This window comes from Andrena cerasifolii, chromosome 5, assembly GCF_050908995.1.
Source record: "Andrena cerasifolii isolate SP2316 chromosome 5, iyAndCera1_principal, whole genome shotgun sequence".
Classification (NCBI taxonomy): domain Eukaryota; kingdom Metazoa; phylum Arthropoda; class Insecta; order Hymenoptera; family Andrenidae; genus Andrena; species Andrena cerasifolii.
In genome coordinates, this window is record NC_135122.1 from 750,334 (window position 1) to 770,689 (window position 20,356).

Genomic DNA, 20,356 nt, shown 5'->3' on the forward strand with positions numbered 1-20,356 from the left:
CCGGTCCCTCGCCATGCGACGCACGACCGTCGGCAGCGAGAGATCCGGGCCCAGCTGCAACTCGAGGACACGGCGATCGTCGATCCACTCCCGGCATCTGGCCAGGGTGTGATCCGCCGTATCCTCGTCGCCCGAGTCGCAGCTGAAGCACCGCGACGTCTCCTCCCGCCCGATGCGACGCAGATAGGTGCCGAAACAGCCGACACCTGTGATGATCTGCGTCAGGCGGAAGGTAAGCCTGCCATACCCGCGCCCCACCCATTCGTTCATGATGGGCAGGTGCGCCCCGACAACGCGACCCTCCCGATGTTCTGGGAGGGCCAACCATTCGAGCCATTTGGCTTCCATGCGCTGCCGGGCCTGGCCCCTCGCCACTTCTTGCCCGTCGGCCAGTGGGCCCCCAGCTTCGCGGAGACCTCGGACGGCGGAATATACTTCCGCCTCCATCTCCGCGAGCAGATGGAAAGGAGGGGACCCGGCCAAGGCGGACAGTTCGACGTGTGACACCGTGCGATAAGCTCGCACGGATCGGAGGACCGCCAGGCGATGAACTCTTGCCAAAAGTTCGCGCCCAACGCGGCAGTCCTCCAGGTCGCCGGCCCAGACAGGCGCGCCGTACAGCGCCATGGACCGAACGACCGTCACGTATAACCGTCGAACACCCTCGTGTGGACCACCCAGGTTGGGCATGATTCGACGAAAGGCGAATACCTGCTTCTCCAACCTGGGGGCGAGGGTCTTGAAGTGGCGCGTGAATCGCCAGTAGGTGTCCAGGGTCAGACCGAGATACTTCATCGATCGGCCGACCCTGATGCAGGCTTCCCCGATCCTCAGGGACGCTCCGTTGGGGACACCGCTCCCAACCCTGTCCGCGAGCCACATCGCCTCGGTTTTCTCCAAGGCGACTCGCAGACCGAGCGTCCCGATCGAGGCAACAACGCGTCGCAGCGCTCTCTCCGCGAGGCCGATCGCGTCCCTCCACTTCCGCCCGGAAGCCACCACCAGAGTGTCGTCGGCGTAGCAGACCAACGAGACCTCCGGCGACGGCATCTCAACCCGCAGCACCGCGTCGTAGGCTAGGTTCCATAGCAGGGGGCCCAACACGGACCCCTGCGGAACCCCGCGGTGCACTGGAGCCACCCCGTTCCCTCCACGGCCGACGTACGACACCGATCGGTCGCGGAGGTAGTCCCGGACCAGGCGGCGAAGGTAGAGCGGGACGTTGTGAAACACCAGCGCCCGCTCGATCGCCGCCCAGGAGACGGTGTTAAAGGCGTTGGCTATGTCTAAAGAGACAGCAACGCTCACACCGCCCCCCTCGGCCGCTCGGCGCGACAGCGATCGTACGAGTTGAATCGCATCTATGGTCGATCGCTGCCGTCTGAAGCCGAATTGGCGGTCGGATAGGTCCGGGCCAACGGCCTCCAGGTGCGCGCACAGGCGGGCAGCCACGACACGCTCGAGGAGCTTGCCCGCCTCGTCCAGGAGGCATATCGGCCTATAAGCCGAGGGTGACTCCGCGGGTTTTCCAGGCTTCCGGAGGAGGACCAGCCTCGCCTCCTTCCAGGCAGGGGGGAATCTGCCGGTTCTCAGGACGGCGTCGAACAGCCGCCTGAGGCCGACTCCAAGGGCACTCAACGCGCAGGCCCATACTCGCCCGGGCACACCGTCGGGACCCGGAGCCGCGTTCCTCTTACGCATTCGCTCCACCGAGGAAGCGAGCTCCTCGTCGCTGACCCCGGGGGCATCGGAAGTATCCGCACCCCCGATCAACCACGGATCCCCGGACTCGTCGGCGCCACCCTCCCCGTGTACCGGGGGAGGGGGGAACAGCGCCACTAGAACTTGGTCTAGGAGCCGGGGATCGAGGCCCTCCGTGACGGGGGGCGCCCAAGGACCGAGTTTCACGGACACGGCCTTGTACGGGCGCCCCCAAGGGTCCTCGTTAAGGGTCGCGACGAATTCCCGACAGCATTGATCTTTCGCCCGGGCTATGGCTCCGCGAAGTTCGCGCCGCGCCGCCGAAAAGGCGGAACGCAGCTCGCGGAGCCTTTCCTCCGAGACCCGCCGTCGGTCCTGACGACGGGCCCTGGTGTACTGGCGTCTGGCTGTTAAATTAGCCGCGCGGAGGTCCGCGATCTCGGCGGACCACCAGTACACCGACCTCCGACCCCCACCCGGCGGCCCGGTCCGTGGCATAGTCGCGTCGCAGATCGCCTGCAACGCGCGACGGAACCAGAGCGCGCCGGCAACGGGGTCATCGAGGACGTCGCCGGGCAACGGAGGCCAGGCGACGACGGAGGAAGCGAGCAGGGCCGCCTCAGCATCGAGGCGCGCGAGCGCCCATCGCGGTGGATGCCCTCCGACTCGGGGGGGAGGCGGGGGAGCGGAGGTGGCCAGCATCACATACATGTGATCAGAAGCTGGCTCGCAATCCTCCGCCACCCAGCAGTCAGACGTTGACGCGGCGGCCGCGGGATTCACCCAGATCAAGTCGATCACCGACTCGCCCCGCGGGCCGCGGTACGTCGTGACCGCGTGGGGGTTCTTTAGCGAGAACCCCATCGCCTCCGTCCACTCGAGAAGCACCTCGCCCCTGGAGTCCGTTCTGGGAGCACCCCACTCGGTGGCGTGAGCGTTGAAATCCCCCAGAAGCACGACCGGCTGAGCTCTCTGGGGGACTATAAAGGCCCCCAGCTCGTGTAGCCGGTCCTCGAACTCCGCGACGGAAAGTCTCGGGGCGAAGTAGCACCCAACCGCCCGCGACTACCTAAATCAAACCTTCCAGGACAGGTGGATCGGCCGCGGCGGTCCTGTTGCGTGGCCCCCACGGTCACCGGATATGACCCCGCTGGATTTTTTCTTCTGGGGCTACCTGAAGGTAATTTCATTATTACTGTTACTTTTTCTTATAAGTATTCTTTTTTTACTTACGTTTTGTATTTGTTGTACAACAATCATTTCAGGATGAGGTGTACCGTCAGCCAGTGGATACACTGGAAGACATAGTTGTTCGAATTCACGCTGCAGTAGCAAATATTACGCCGCAAACATTGCTGGCCGTCCAAAGGCAAGTGATTGTACGCGCTGAGGCGTGCATAGACGCTGAGGGTGGTCACATCGAGCAACTGCTCAAATAACAGTAATCGGCCCCTTTCGGGGCCACCAATTTTATAACGTAGGAACAACACGTTCCATGAAAAGTAAATTAAGTGATCAGTGTTAGTGGCCGTGCAGTGAAGTGAATATTCGGTACATTAACCCGGATGCACTTGACGTTGCGATCCTTACCTTCGGGTGGTGTTATACCTGCGATCAGCTGAGCAGTGGGCGCAACCCTACCATAAATCTTTTCGTCCACCGATGACCAGGATCGGCACAGTGACCTACTTAGTGACACAGGTTTCGGTAAAGGAAGGGAAGGAAGGAAAGGAATGCCCATAGGTGTGAGTGTTATTTAATTTATTAGTGATTATTAGGTGTAGAAATAAATTCTGTACGATTTTAGGGTTCAATAACAGTTTGATTTAAAAAAAAATAAAATAAAAACAACTCAATCATCGAAATAATTTCCATTATTGTTAATTACCTTTTGCCAATTTTCTGGTAGCGTACGAATATCACTGCGATAGAAATTCGGTTGCTTTATACCGATTATGTAAATCCAGTCTGAAAGAATTTATTCATACACCTAATATTATTTTTTAAATTTAGTTATGTTGGCCGTAATTAAACTACGGATTTTTACCTCAATAACGAATTATGATCACTTGTCACACTTTTTTGTTACATTACCTTTTCGTTTATGCCTTATTTGAAAACGAAATTTGCGTATTTCTTATCCTCTCACTTCAAACAATTATTATTTAAGATTCCGCTTTAAAGTAAAACTGTGTAACGCGATTTCCTTCGGTGCATGCCGACTTGCTTGTTCATACCTTCGTAGTACAAGCGCAGCCGCCTGCCGCGTAGCCAACGCTACAACGGGAGCTCGGGCGGAAGGCGCGCGCTCTGATTGGTCAGGGGTTTTTGTTAATATCTCGTTAACGAAGCTTCGGACAATATTTTCGCTAAGGAAAAAGTTGTTTCAAATCACCCCCTGAGTCACCCCTTTCAAGGAACTCCGACATTTTTGGTGCACCCTGTAGATTTCATCCGACCGATTATATAACAAAGACCGAAACGAACTTCTAGAGAGACAAAAAGGGTCCATAACATTAAAATATTGATGAGCCACACTCATGGCGCGATTTATGGGGTCAATCGAGTAGTGACGATATTGAGGTAGTCTCGGAACGAATAGAGGCCTGGATCACAAATGCCTCTCTGTATGTTTTGCTTTTTGGCATGGTGATCACGCGATGGTGATGCAGGTTTCAACTTCCATATTCTTCTTGTACACACGATGATGATAATAATAATACGTGTGTTTTGTCTGGAGACAGTGAGAAAGAGCCACATAGCACACCTCGCTCGCGCTCCAAATTCAAATTTCGCGAACCATACGCCGCTATCGCGCCTGCGCGTCCGAATTGCGCGGCTGCGATGCGACTATCGCATGCGTCATCTAGCCATTGGGTGATGGTTCCGTGAATGCGCGGGAATAATAGTGAGTATTATTCCCGGAAGTAGACCTTCGATCATAATAACAATGTTTTTGGCGTAGTAATCACGCCATGACCATTAGGCCATCCCGAGATAAATGAAAATGATTGTCGCATCAGGCCTTAGTGCGGGAAAGTTGTGTCTTGGGATCAATAACAACTGTGCAAATTTTCAGCCCTGTGAGTTAATATCTTCTGTTCCGGCAAGAGCCTTGAAGTTTCGAAATTCGGGTAAAAAGTATAAGAATGATCTTGCAGCCCTCCTCCCGCCCATCTGGTAACAAAGTGAGTCAGAACTCATCGCGTAAATGTGGCTGCTTGTGGAGTTCCTCATTTCCCCATTCCAACCACCTTGTGGACTAGAAGGCGAAATTTGATAAAAATGTCCTAACCGCGGAAGGATACTCGAAGTCGGGTTTATCGACTTGATGAAGTGGAAACATGAGATTTGTACTCAAAGGCTGGCATATGACTGAATGACTCAAGAGTAGCTCGAATTCTAAGCCGCGGCGCTCGTAACATCGGCGCGGCGTGTGGCAAGTCCTAGAACACACACACACACACACACACACCAACATCAATATAATATTGACACATCAAACCCACAAAGCAATGCAAAGTATTGCATACCTGTGGAGGCGGCGATAGCGGCGGCGACGGCGGCACCGCTGGCCAATGGGGCGGTGAGGGGGGCGATGGTGGTGACGAGCCCTAGAACACAACAATCAGCGATATAATATTAGCATATTAACTCTCGGAAGACGAAAGGTGGATATAGTCGCGTGAGACGAATGCAGGACCAGTTTGCCCCGTAGCAACATTTCTATAGTAAACGGATTTCACGAAAAAAATGAATATAAAATGAATTAATCCCACATAAATAGGTAATAAAAATACATAAAAGAAAATTTTTTATGTACATTTGACGCATAAATATAACATCACGATCGATTTTGATCGAGCTGGATCAAAATGACCTTGCATTTGTTGTACGAAGGTTAAACGTAATAAATGTCAAAACATACCTCTGGATTGCCGCGATAGTGTGTGGGGTCCTACTCTGGAGCGATGCGTGTTAATTCCATTTGTGGACAGTTGCTGCTACAACGATTGACAGACAACTGGTCTTGTCGCATCTCCAGGCTCTTGGATGTAACCCATATCTTGAAAGATGCGTAGCTTTGCAATGTAGGATGCCTTTGTTCTTCACCTTCATCTTCGCTGACAATTCGATTCTTCTTCGCACTCGTCATTCGACTAGACCATGCCACTTGAACGACTATTGAACGTCTGTGATACCACTCTGAACATGTACTGAACGTTTATGGCACCACACCGAACATCTATCGTACCACTCTGAACATCTATCGAACCACTCTGAACATCTATCGAACCACTCTGAACGTGTGTTGAACGTCTATCGAAGCACATCGAACGTGTATTGAACCATTTTGCACATGTATCAAATGTCTATCGTAACACTTCGAACGCCTACCGTACCACTCTGAACATGTATTGAACGTCTGTGGCACCACTCGGAACATCTACCGCATCATTCGGAACATCTATCGTACCACTATGAACATGTATTGAACGTCTTTCGTACCAGTTTGAACGTGAATCGCACGTCTATCGTACCACTTCTTCATAATATTTTAACCATCATCTTAATCTAGCGTACATCACGTGCAGGAGGTTGTGCGGGAGGGGGAAGAAAAAACATTTTATATGCATTAAAAATTTATTATATTTTATTTACGCATTTCTATCTGGCGTTTAGACCACTAGTTGAATATTTTAAATATATTTTGCAAGGCACAGTGCTTTGCATGGCTGCCACATGGCAGATTATTAACTACATTTAGTTTATTTAGAAATTTTATATCCTCGTATTCAATGTCCAGTTTCTCAATGATCACGTCCGCTCTCGTGTTTTCGTCGAAGAAATCCGCAAGCCAGTCGCGTTTCTGCAGCCCTTTAACGTATCCGATAGGAGATGCGTCATCTTCATCATCGGTTGCACCCGCAACAACTTTCGTAATTAGCTGTTTAGCCATACTGTACGGAACATCTCCATCTTCCCACCTTAGTCCGTGATGGTTTGCCGCCAACGACCGGATCTCTGATTTGTCAGATTTTGTAACAAGATATTGTGGCATCGATCTCCCAAAAATATAGTGCAAGAGAATTGTGCCCTTTCCTAGGACAGCCACTTCCTTGACGGCAAATCTTCCATCGATGATGAACCCTTGCAGCTCAAAAAATATTGGTACAACCATTATCAGTATAATTTAGAGATCCGCCCGCTTCCAAGACAAGCAGGAGAATGTGTTTTTTTCTCATAAAGCATCTTAATAGTAGGCATAATAGGAGCGATCTGGACCAACCCAGGGCGAGGGGGTGAAGCGGGGCGAGGGGTTTCGTACCCTGGACGAGGGGGTGATGCGGGATAGGGGAACGCGACTCGAGACCGCGGGAGGGGATACCGCCGATGACTCATCACGCGCTGTCGGAGGCGCGAAAATTCAAAACAACCCGCCACCCTCTTTTCGGCTCAAGATCAGATCACCCCCGCGATAGTTGTAAACAAGTAGTTGTGAGAGAGAGGTACGATATGCATCTATCTCTCTCACTCTTCGTCTCCAGACAAAACACAGGGAGGTATTACGCGTAGAAGATTCAAGTCGAAACCTGCATAGCCCACGCGCGAACATCTATTGAAAAACATATAGCTGTAACGTTGGAAGGATCACCCCAAGGTGAGATCGCCCTCGCTCACTTCCGTGAATAATACGCGGTATGTTTGCGTGTACATTCTGAGAACCGCGAAAATTCGAAGCTACCCGCCACCCTCCTTCGCCCCAAGGTCAGATCGCGCTAACGATAGCCGCGTCGCAGCCTCGCAGGCGCGATACCCGCGTATGATTCGCGACGTTCGAACAATGGGTGCGAGAGAGAGATACGATATGCATCTATCCGTTTCCCTGTCCGTCTCCAGACAAAACATTATTATTATTCCTAGAAGATTCAAGTCTAAACCTGCATAGCCCTCGCGCGAAAATCTATCGAAAAACATATAGCTATAAGTATGAGCAATGCAGTATACTTCATGCCACGGTAAGGGTATACGTGCGACTATATAAGACAGTGGTCCGATTCGTTGCCAAGTCGAGATCGAGAACAGCGTGTGACAGAACACATATCGATCCGCGAATTATCGTTAAGTAAAGATCGGGAACAACAGCAACGTGACACGAATAAGTTTATTTCGCGAAGAAAATATGGAGGTGTTCAAGAACGCGTTCGTGGCGTTGTCTCGGATGTCCGGACTTTTGAAAAGTACCGTGGAATTCCGTGACTGGATGGACAGATGTGATCAGACAATACGTCTTATCGTCGAGTATCAGCAAGGCGAACGCGTGCCGGTGTGTGGATGAAACAGCGGATAATATCCGGCTGCTCCGCGCCGGCTGCAACGTACCGCTTCCGCAAGTGGTCGTGGCGAAAAAAGCGGTGGTGAACGTTCAGTGCAAAGAGAACGCGTGTTTTTTCTGGTCGGTCGTCCCCAGTCTGTTTCCGACCGCTACACACGGGCACAGGATTGCGTCATATCCGCACTATTCGACTGTGCTCCGTACGGATGCTCTGAGACTTCCCATGTCGTTGGACCAGGCGCAGAAGTTCGAGGTGGCGAACAATGTATCCGTGAACGTGTACCTATGGTCCGACGACGAAGGTTGCGTGCCTCTACGCGTGACCGGCAACAAGCGAGAGGGAAGACACGCGAACCTGTTGTTGGTACAAGATCCCAAGGGTGCGCAGCGGTATCATTCCAGCGATAGGTGACGAAGCCTTTTCATTGATTTTTTTTTCCGTATACGTTTCAGGTGTCTGAACTTCTCCTCATCGGCAGAACGATTACAGCAGCACACCGCCGTGGATTGTCTGCGATTGAACGAGTGTGCGGTAGAATTGCCGTCGGACGAGGACAAATTTTTACGATTCGGACATTACCAGCGCAAAGAACGAGTGCCGTTCGTCGTATACGCAGATTTAGAGTGCTTGCTGGAGAACATCGAGCAGTCACCGATGGATCATCGTCGCACGTACGCGTATCAACGTCACAGAGCTTATAGTGTAGGGTACTATGTACATTGTTCTGTCGACGAGCCTCTGTGCAGATATCGAATGTATCGCAGCGATACCGATTGTGTAGAGTGGTTCGTGTGCGAACTGCGCGAATTTGCGAACGTTGCGTTCACGTGGTTATGCATCAGGAAACCCATGACGTCGTTGACGAAGCAACAGTGGCGGAGTTTTCGCGAAGCGACCGTATGTCACGTGTGCGGGGGTCTCTTCGACAGAGATGAAGATGACGTGAAAGTGCGCGATCATTGTCACTCGACGGGAGAGTACAGGGGCGCTGCTCATAGGTCATGCAACTTGCAGTATCAACGTTCATGCACGATACCTGTGGTGTTCCACAACCTGTCCGGCTACGACGCGCACTTCGTGATCAAGGAGTTGGCAGACGCGTTCAAGGGCCAGATCAGCCTGCTAACGTTAACGAAAGAACGTTACATCTCGTTTACGAAGAACGTGGAGGATCTCAAGGGCGAACAAAAGGATTGGCGAAAAATGTTGAAGTTTCGATTCGTCGATTCCTTCAAGTTCTTGGCTGCGAATCTGCAGAAACTCGCGTCGGATCTGGGGAAAGAAAGACTGACAATTCTACGACGAGAGTTTCAACATCTACCAGACGAGCAATTCGATCTCCTGACCAGGAAGGGGGTCTTCCCATACGATTACGTAACCACGTACGACAAGTTGAACGACACGCGACTGCGGCCTCGCGAAGCATTCCATAATAGACTGAACGATAACAACGCGTCGATAACAATGAACGTGTGGAGCAGTTTTAATACGCAGACGTTAGGCGAGTACAGTGACTTGTATCTCAAAACGGACGTGCTGCTACTCGCGGACGTGTTCGAGAACTTTCGCATCGACTCAAAAGCGAGCTAGGAAATGGATGCCGCGCATTATTGTATGTTACCGGCATTCACGTGGGACGCGATGCTTAAATACACGCGCGTCGAATTCGAACTGCTCACTGACGTGGACATGCTGTTGTTCGTGGAGCGTGGCATACGCAGTGGCCTAAGTCAGTGTTCGCATAGGTATGCGTGCGCCAACAACAAGTATCTTCCGACGTCGATGTACGACTCGTCGAAACCATCCACGTACTTGATGTACTTCGACGTGAACAACCTGTACGGATGGGCAATGTCCCAGGCGATGCCGCAGGGTGGATTTCGATGGATGGACGAGGCGGCGGTGGCCTATTTGGATGTGAACTCCTTACCGGAGGACGATGGGCCCGAGGGCTATCTGCTGGAAGTGGATCTTGAGTATCCGCAGGAGGTTCACGACGAGCACGCCGACCTTCCGTTGTGCCCTGAACGCGAGCATGCGACCGTCGGTAAACAAACCAAGCTGCTCGCCACGGTCCGCGATAAGGAGCGATATGTGATCCATTATCGATACCTGAAGCAGTGCGTTCGGTACGGACTCCGCGTATTGCGAATTCACCGTGTTCCGCGATTCGAACAATCGCATTGGTTGCGCGGCAACATTACCCTGAACACGGAGTAGAGAACGCGAGCTACCAGCGACTTTCAGAAAACGCTATACAAACTTATGAACAACGCGGTGTACGGGAAGACGATGGAAAATGTTCGAAATCGAGTGGACGTGCGACTGATTACGCGGTGGGCCGGTCGTTTCGGCGCCGATACGTTAATTGCTAGACCTAATTTTCACAGTCAAGCAATATTTTCAGAACATTTAGTCGCTATGGAGATGCGGAAATTGAAAGTTAAATTCGATAAACCCATATACGTGTGTATGAGTTGGTTGGATGTGTCTAAGGTATGCTTGTGTGAATTTCATTATGCGTATATGCGTACGAGGTTTTCTGAGCAGTGCAAGCTTCTGCATACGGACACCGAGAGCCTCTTGTATCAGTTGAAGTGCGATGACGCGTACGAGACGATGAAACGCGACGTCGTTGCCCGTTTCGATACCAGCGATTACGCGGCGGACAATCCGTATGGTATGCCTAGCGTAAAGAAGAAAGTGCCTGGTATTATAAAGGATGAAAATAACGGCAACGTAATGACAGAGTTCGTGGGATTACGTGCCAAGGTATATGCGAGTCGAGTGTGTAACACGGCGGCGGTCGTGGCGCGAACGACCGAGACGAAAAAAGTGAAGGGTGTGAAGAGGAGCGTGGTCGGTAACGAGATACGGTTCGAGGACTACGTTCGATGTCTTCGCGAGCACACGGGTTTCCACGTGGTTTCACGATTCGACAGAATCATATCCGTTCGCGATTACACGATGTATTTTCCATCAACGAGCATAAGACCGCGCTCAGCCCGTACGACGATAAGCGATACGCACTACCCGATCAAGTCAGTACCCTTCCGTGGGGACACTATCGGATCCCCGTGTGTGTGTGTGTGTCTGATGATAAACATATTGTAGAACTAACAGTGTATGTGTATTATTCTTTATTTTTAAATACAAAGAATCGAATAAAGAATAACTATATATAAAAAATGTAAAATGTACGTGTATATTTATTAATTTAATTAACAAGAAGCTGCTGATGCGTCACAGAACATCCTTTTCCTGTATCCACGAGTTCTTGGACGAGTCGAATCCCAACCATTTCACGTACACCCGATTCTCCTTGTGGCGAACAATGTTCTCGACCAGATAAACATCCGGATTCGCGACAGAATGCAGCTCGTGCTCGTAGAATTCGCCCGAGATCGGCTCCCCCGCGGAATCGCGTAGAATGTACGTTACCGGGAGCGTTCGTTGTACCGCGGTGATTTCGAACACGTCGGTTGACCAATTCGGTGTGTATCCCTTCTCGAAGATCGTCTTCAATTTGCTTACGCGTACTTTGTCGCCGACGTGAAATTTCGCGCGTCGTCGTCTTTGTCGTAGCTCGGTGTCTGATGAGACGGACGGTTCGCGCACGATGAACGGCAAACGAGTGGCGGAGGTAACGTCGACGGGTCGCGCGTTTATCGTGCGATGCTTGCAATGATTGTAGGTGCGCACGAGCGTCGGTAACAGATCCAACCAGCGATAGGACGCGTTCAAGGAGAATTGCTTCGACATCAGGTTTTTCAGCGTGCGATAGAAACGCTCGACGATCGACGCTTTCATCACGCTGTACGTCGAGTAGTCGTTGATTCCGCGAGACGTCACGCATCGTTGAAACTCCGCGTTGTAGAACTCCTTTCCCATGTCGGTTTGTAGGTTTCGTGGGCATCTGCCGCTCCGTCGCAACATGGTCGCGAAAGCCCCGGTCACGTCACGCCCGCTTTTCGTTTTCACGGGCACTGCCCACGCGTACTTGTATGTAGTTATAACCGCCATTGTGGCTAGCGTACGCACGCATTTCCACCAAGTCTGCCTGCCACAGATCATCGTAGCCTCGAGTGACGACGCGCCGCCGCGGGAAATTTCGTCTCGCCGGAGCATGCAGTTCGTCGACCAATTGTATTTGCTCCTTACTGGTGCTCATAACGATGATGATGATAATGACGACGACGATAACATTCCGCGACCAGCATTAGATATAGCACCAGGTTCTCGAAAGCACGCGAAACGCACTCGAAACACGTACGTTGTTGGCAGGGTTTGCTGTCATCGTCGTCGTCGTCGTCATCGTCGGTCTCGTCGTTGTAGTCGTCTTCCGAATCTACGCTCATCGTCGCGCTTCCTTTCGTTTGTGTGCTTCCGCGTTCGGTGTCGCGAGCTTGTCGAGTCTATCCTTCAAATGATCGAGGCGTTGTTGCATCGCGGTATTTTTCAAATTCTCCAAGTCATGGACGTCCTTCCACCGCGGTGTTTATCGTTTTCTTCAAAGCGTCTCGTAATCAATTCATTCACGTCTTCCTCCATAGTGTCGAGGGCACGCCCCACGGTACGTTCCATGTCGTTCACGTATCGTTTCGTCGCAGCGTCGGTATCCTCCTCCATCACGTTGAATGTCGACAGATCGGTACCTAGACACAGCGCATTTCCCCGAACGTAATTCGCGACGTACAGATTCCGCGAGCGAATCGTCTCCATGCGTCGATCGCTGTCGCGGTCAGCGGTAGCATCGGCGGTGCCGTGCAAAGACGCGCCAAACTTGTTCACCAACATGCCAGTGGCCAATCGCGAACGAGACTGACGCATCGTCGATCTGAACGATCAATTTAAGATGAGACCGGCTTCGCGAAGTTCCTCTGCGATGGAGGCGATTCCGTTATCGTGTCCGGTGTGACCGGCGCCGCGCGACGCCGCGAGCAATCGTAGTCTATCGACCAATTCGTTCGGATCGTCCCAGTACACGTGATCGATCGCGTTATCGGTGGCCGTCACCGCATCTTCGATGGGTAATCCTCGACCTTCGTGCGTACTCTTGCCGCTGCCATTACGGTCTCCGCTAACCAACAACGATACGATTTTCCTGTATTTGTAGCCTTTGTTGCCTAGCGTGGGGTTGCTAGCCGAATGGTCCCATTTGTGCGCGTTCGTCGACAACAAGATGCCTCGGTACGCGTCAAGATAAGCATTCGTGTACACCCGATCGTTCGGTATTCGCATGAACAGCAGTTCGTACAAGCCTCGAATGCCCGCGTATAGCTTGCCCTTCACGCCAAGGTCGTCGTTCTCGCCGATGGTGAGCACGGAATCGCCGATCACCAGCTGCTCGTCGTCTCTTAGGTACACTCCGTACACGTTGTCGATCAGTTTCCTGGTATCGGTGAAGAACAGTTGCAGATATTCGTGCGATAGCGGTTCTGCTACGTTTCGGGTGTACGCGTCGAGGTTGTCGACGGTGGTTCTCGGCTCGAGAACTTCCCGAATCGTTTCGTCCGTCTCACCCTGTCCCAGCAGATCATGCTCCTCGGTTGTTTCGTAGTCGTCGTCGTCGTCGTCGTCGTCGTTGGAATCCGATAGCGGAGTCGTTTCGGGACGAATCGTCGCTTCGGCTGTAAACGGAGTAAAAAATAATCGTTTTTTCTTCAACCGATGTTGTTGTTGTTGTTGCTGCTGCTGCGTGGTCTCCACCGTTAGTTGTCTCCGTCGCTGGTCCGTTAGCCATCCCCAGTGTTGCTCGACGAAGGACTCGCGGCCTACTGATGTTCTCGCGCTACCATGAACTCGTTAAATCCATGTCGATACCTACCATCGTACATGGAACTGTCCTTGTCGATGACCACGAAGTCGTAACGACGTCTCCAACATCTCGCGCACAGATCGTTGAACGCCTCGAACGTCATGTCCGTGTTCACGTGATCGTTGTACACGCGACGCAAGTTCGTACCGTCTTGTCTGAACAGCACGAGAAAATTCGCGTTGCCTCTGATCAAGTGTTTTGGTATTAACGCGTACGATTGGCACAAGTAAAAGCAATCCACGCTCGCGTGCCTGCCCATGGAGAAATATTCGCGGATCACTTTTTGTTCGTCGCAGGCCACGTCGTCGATCACGAAAATCGAATCGGGTCGAGCGTCTCTAGGCGGGACGATCTCGGCGATGTCCGAGTAGGGAAAGTATCCGAGTCCGCCGACGCGCGACAACACTCGCTCCAGATACCGATACTTTGGCTGTCGCAACGATTTCGAGTACACGTACACGTTCTCGAAACGCAAACCATTCGAACTCTCCAGCAGGCTGAGAACCACGTTCGTTTTCCCGCATCCGGACGGACCGCAGATCACGGCTCGCACGCTGTTCGGCAGAAACGAACCGTGTCGGCGCGATCGCCTCTCGTCCCACGTCGCATCCTCCAACGTTCTGTTCGCGGTCACGCGAATAGCGTTCGGCTGTTTCGCGAATCGCATGGCCTCTCTCCTCGTCGAAAATCTGTAACACGACAGCTATTTATACCCACGACGACTGTCGAGCGACTCAGAATCGTAGTATTCATCGAATCGATCACTATCGAAGAACCGTTGACTTGCGAATGTCCTTGCAGCCCCGTGTATCTGCATTTTCATACGTACGGTTGCGGTAACGTGTAAATCGAAGAAGAAGAAGAAGTCAACGAAGACAGCATCGGGTCTCGTGAACAGGATCATAAACCGTTTACCGATAGAGCTGCGCATTCCGGGTTATCAGTTCTGCGGACCGGGGACACGTTTGCTGAAGCGATTGGCTTGCGGCGTCGAAGGTATAAATCCGCTGGACGCCGCTTGTCGAGAGCACGATATCGCGTACTCGCAGCACCGGGACGTGGAAGGTCGACGCGAGACGGATCACGCGCTAGCCGAACGAGTGCGAGAACCAGTGTTCGCGAATGACACGACTTTCGGTATAAAAGCAGCGGCTACTGGAGTGTGGGCCATGATGAAAGCTAAGTCTAAACTCGGCATGGGTATGAGAAGAAAAAGAAGAAGAAGAGGAAGCAGAAGGACTACGAGGAAGTAATGCAAGTCCAGAGGACAACAGTCGCGACGGCATCGCGTCCTACCGGTGGCGAAACGCGGTGGTTTTCTCCCGCTTCTTCTACCCGCTCTGTCGGCTATCGGTGCATTGGTCGGTGGAGCGGCGGGTATCACCAAAGCCGTTAACGACGCCAAGGCTGCGCGAAAACAGCTGGAAGAGACGTTGCGCCATAATCGGGCGATGGAAGGACGACGAATGTATCTGGCACCGTACAAGCGCGGCGCCGGCATGAACCTGAGACGACGACGACCGAGGAGGAAAAAAAACTCCAATCAACCAGGCTTGCGCCGACGAATGCGACGATAACGCGACGTCAGCGACAACAACAACAACCTATGACTAACTTGCAATTAGAGCGCGAGTGCATCGACGTACCGTTCTTTCGGGGGGTGTTTATGCGCGATACGCTCCCCGCGCGCGTCCGACCGAACGAATGCGGTATCGCTAATCTGGACGAGAATCGCAGCGAAGGCACGCACTGGGTAGCGTACGCGAAACGCGGATCACGCGTGCAGTATTTCGACAATTTCGTGAATTTGCGACCACCCTCGGAAATGATCGACTATTTCGGTCGGGGAACGACGACAAGTACAATCACGATCACTTTCAGAGTTTCGACGAGACGAATTGCGGTCACTTGTGCGTACAATTTCTGCGACAAAAGTCTCTGGAATTTTGGCCTCGACACTATCCAAGATAAATTGACGAACAAATTGTACGTCCGAGTCACTTTCTCTCTCTCAGTCTCACTAGCGTAACCGTAGTACAGCGACGGTAGTATAATGTCACTGACGCTCGCGTTAACAGGTCGTAGCAGCGTGCTCACGGTTAATTATTTTCCACCGATAGATTTAAGTGACGGACAGTACGAACTAGGATTCGCCGACTTTGAGACGTTTCACACGATACTGAACGTCGACTCGAGCAACGATACATTCTACTTCGTCGCGAACAAGAACGCCGCAATCCCCAGCGTCGACATCGCTGGCGAATACATTACGATTCCCCAGGGTTCCTATGAATTAAACGCCATCGCCAAGTACTTGAAGCATCCACTGCTCGATCAACATCCTCGCTAACGCTACCGACGACGACAAGTATCCGTTAGTGTTACGAGCTAACAACAACACCATGAAAAGCGAGCTGTACTGTTCGTTCATCGTGGACTTCGCGAAACCGAACAACGTGGGATCGTTGTTGGGATTTTCGACGACGCGTGTTTTAACACCGAAAATCTGGCACGAGTCCGACGAACCCGCGAACATTATAACCGTTAACGTGATCAGAGTAACGTGCAACGTCACTACCGGTGCGTACAGCAACGACAAACCGGTACAGACGATTCACGAATTTTCGCCACGCGTGCCCCCGGGATATAAGATATCGGAAACTCCGCGACACGTCATTTACCTGCCGATCGTTGCACGAGCGATACACGATCTAACGGTACGCATCGTTGATCAATACGATCGTCCTATAGATTCTCGCGGAGAAGAAATAACGATTCGCTTGCACGTGCAACAGCGCTCGCGCGATAAGATAACGTGACCGCGCGCGCGCACCTGAGTACATAGCATGTTGGTGTTCGATCACACGTACGACTCGTCGGTCACTGTCGCTGCTGCTGCTGCTGCTACTCCTCTCGTCTCTGTCACGCATCATCGTCAAAGCGAAACAACATCAACAACACCACCAACAACAACAACAACAACAAGTGCGCTGATAAAAACGGGGAGCGGAACGGGAACAAGAAGAAGAAGAAGTAGCGGAAAGCCGTTGACTCTTCGAAACGCGCGTTTCCTACGATCCCTGGGATTCATCTTTACATACTAACATATCACTTACGTACATACGTACACGATGTCGTCTACCATATTGGCCGTGACGAGTACGTCGACTTTCGACGATCGTATCACGAAGATCGAAGTGCACGCTTACAATCCGTACGCCAACACGCCGTTCGACAATAACGATTAGATAAGAATACCCATTCAGTAACAAGATCTGTACACGCTCCCGTGCGGAAGTTATCTGTACGTCGAAGGTCGCGTCTCTTTGATGACAGCCGCGACGACTTCTGAGGTCGTAAAAGCCTCTGCGAGAGTTTTTCTGCACAACAACTGTGTCGCGTTCATGTTCTACGTGGTTCGATACGAACTGGACGGAGTGGAGATCGATCGTTCCAGAAATCCGGGAATTACCACCGTGCTGAAACATTACGCGTCGTTTTCCGCCGACAGGAGCAAAGCGCTGATGAACGCTGGTTGGAACCATACCATCGCGTACGACAAAGACATTGTTAATAACGCGGCGTTCAATTTCTGTATGCCTCTGAACGCATTACTGGGATTCTGCGATGATTGCAGGCGTATCGTGGTGAACGCGCGACACGAGTTGATCCTGATTCTTCGTTCATCAGATTACAGGCGTATCGCGATGAACGCAGCCTCCATCATCCCCACGATAATACCGAAACTCAAGGTCAACAAGATACAATGGCGTATGCCTCACGTCGAAGAGATGAACAAATTGTCGATGTTACGTCTCCTGCAAAGTGATCGACCGATCGCGATGAGTTTCCGATCGTCACACACACACACACACGCGCGCGCGCGCGCGCGCTCACGCGCACGCTCACGCACACGCACACGCACACACATTTGTGAATTACTAGCGTTAGGCTTGGGTTCGATGATACGCAATGCTCGCCACAATGGCACGAACATGTGTGTATGCTTTATCAATAAATGAATTACTTTTTCACACGAATACCCGTATTGTCTGATACCTTACACGATCCTTTCCTACCCGCGGTAGATATCACTTATCCCAAAACTAGCGCTCTTTCGATATTCATTCCTTACTAGGTACATTCTCCTACAATGTAACTGTACTCGCGTGTTGTTGTTGTTGCAAACAATTTCGTTTGGAAGAAACGTGTTTCTGGAGTCTTTCAACACAAGCATCTCCTTTGTACGCACCGCATGTATTATCGTCGACGTGCGTGCAGTCTGGTGGTAATCTATTCACCTCGAAAATCGAACAACCGTCAGCCCGTCTTGTCCACAACGCGTATCCTTAGATCTGTAATGACCCGTGCGGTAATTGGAAGATAAAGATCTACGCGGGGGTTTCCGACATCGTATATACTGGCGGCACTCTCGCAGAAAAATCATGCATCGTATGTACACGCTTCCCATTGTTGTATTCACCAGTGGCCACGTTACATTCTATGCGAATAATGTTTGTATTTCTGATAGTAATTGGATCGTCTGATTCGTGCCAATCTCCTGGTTCTAATATCCGATTCATCGAGAATCCCAGTAGCTACAGTCTACGGCAAACGAGCAGTACAGCTCGCTTTTCATGGTGTTATTGTTGGGACGCAACACTATAGGATACACATCGTTGTTACCGCCATCATCATTGACATCGATGCCGCCAAGATTTTGAGGATACCGCTCGAGTAATCGCTGCTTCAAATACTTGGCAATGGCGACTAGTTTGTAGGAGCCGTGGGGAATCGTAATGTATTCATGGCCGGTGTCGACGTTTGTAGAAAGCGTAGATATAGTTGTCCACAATTGCTCTGATCGTACTCCTGATAAGGCGTTCGATTGTATTCGATTTTCACGACATCTTTGCCCAGATATTGTACCAATTCCTTGGGCGGGCGAAGATTGCCAAAGCTGTCGAAATGTACAGCTCGACGCCCTCTCGTCGCATACGCCACCCAATGAGTCCCCGGTCCCTCGACATTGTCCAAATTTACGATACCGCTCTCGTTTCTACGTACTCCTCCAGCCGGTAGCGCGTTGCGCATAAAAAACACCTCTAAAGAATGGAATATGCATACATTTTGCCAACTCCTCCAATTGCACATCGGTAGTTACGCCTATTGGCATTTTTATTGTCTTTTCGGCCTTTTTTTGTTTCGATATTCCCTATCCGCGCTTGAATGGTGTGAGATAAAGTCCACGACCTTTCATGGAGCGATTATGACGTTGCATTTCCTGCAGCTGACGTTGCGCCGTCTTATTATCGTTTACTCCCCTGGCGATCCCTGCCGCTCCACCGGCTAATGATCCGAGAACACCTGGCACTGGGAGAAGTGGTAATATACCACCATGTTTTGCTACCGGAAGAATCCGCTTTTTCAGTACACCCTTTGGAGTCCTTTTGCTGATTTTTGTTTTCATCCCCATCCCAATTTTCGGCTTGGCCTTCATAGCTGTCCAAACAACTGTAGCAGCACCTCTTTCACCCAGAGTCGAGTTTCGCGCAACGATATGTTTTCGCGCTTTGTCAGCGAGTATCTTATCTGCCGCATGCCTTTCACCGAGATCGTTGCTGCGCGAATACGCAATATCGTTGGATACAACGGATTGATGCCGCGATAACCTCTAGTCAATCGTTTTATTAGATGAGTTCCTGTGCCGCAAAACTGGTACCCTGGGAAATGTAATTCGATAGGTAGCGCGTTTATCGCCCGATTTAACAAACCGCGACCTTTCTTTACGCTCGTCGGTGACATTCGCTACAGTTTTTAATCAATGGTGCTGGACCGTCGATATACGTTCGCTGCCAAGGGCGATTATAATATTCCAGACACCGGAGATACTGCTGAACCTCAGGATCGACTTTCATATGCTCAGGGAGTCTGTCCCACAAATGGTCAATGTGTCTGCCAAACTCACGCAGTAGAATAATCTTTGATATATATTTCAGTTGCTCAGAGGTCAAGTCTTGAATATCACAATTATCTGACAGAGCGAAAAGCATTTTGAATACTGAGCTGTTTTGCTTCGGCGCGGGCCTATAAATAGGGCGCGTCACCGCTTCGATGTATCAAAATCAATTTTATGGTTCGCAGAGAGGATGCGATTCGTGCGGCAACCTGCGACAATACGCGTGACAAATTTTGATGATAAATCGCAAATGATGTCCTCGAAAACAATGCGCAAACATGGCAGCATTCTCCCAAATACTATACGCTGCGTCATTTGCGGTACATCTAATTGCGAAAAAACCAACATGCTGGTGAGCTTGTTGAAAAGTCCTCACGGCATCCGCTTCAAGAACGTGTACGTGTATTCCAAGTCGTTGCGACAGCCGAAATATCAGTATTTGGAGAACTTATTGACTCCGATAGATGAAATTGGCTACTTTACGTTTTCTAATAACAGTGGCGTCACCCCACCTAGCGAATCGCTTCCAAATTCTATTTT

General features: G+C 51.2%; 1 protein-coding gene across 1 annotated transcript; it reads left to right on the forward strand.

Moving 5' to 3' along the window:
* The first annotated feature begins 10,269 nt into the window (after window positions 1-10,269).
* Window positions 10,270-11,159, forward strand: LOC143369312 (uncharacterized). The gene is given in 3 exon segments (XM_076813095.1): window positions 10,270-10,971; window positions 10,974-11,116; window positions 11,154-11,159. Coding segments are annotated over 3 exon segments (816 nt in total). The 5' UTR covers window positions 10,270-10,304.
* Window positions 11,160-20,356: the final 9,197 nt, after the last annotated feature.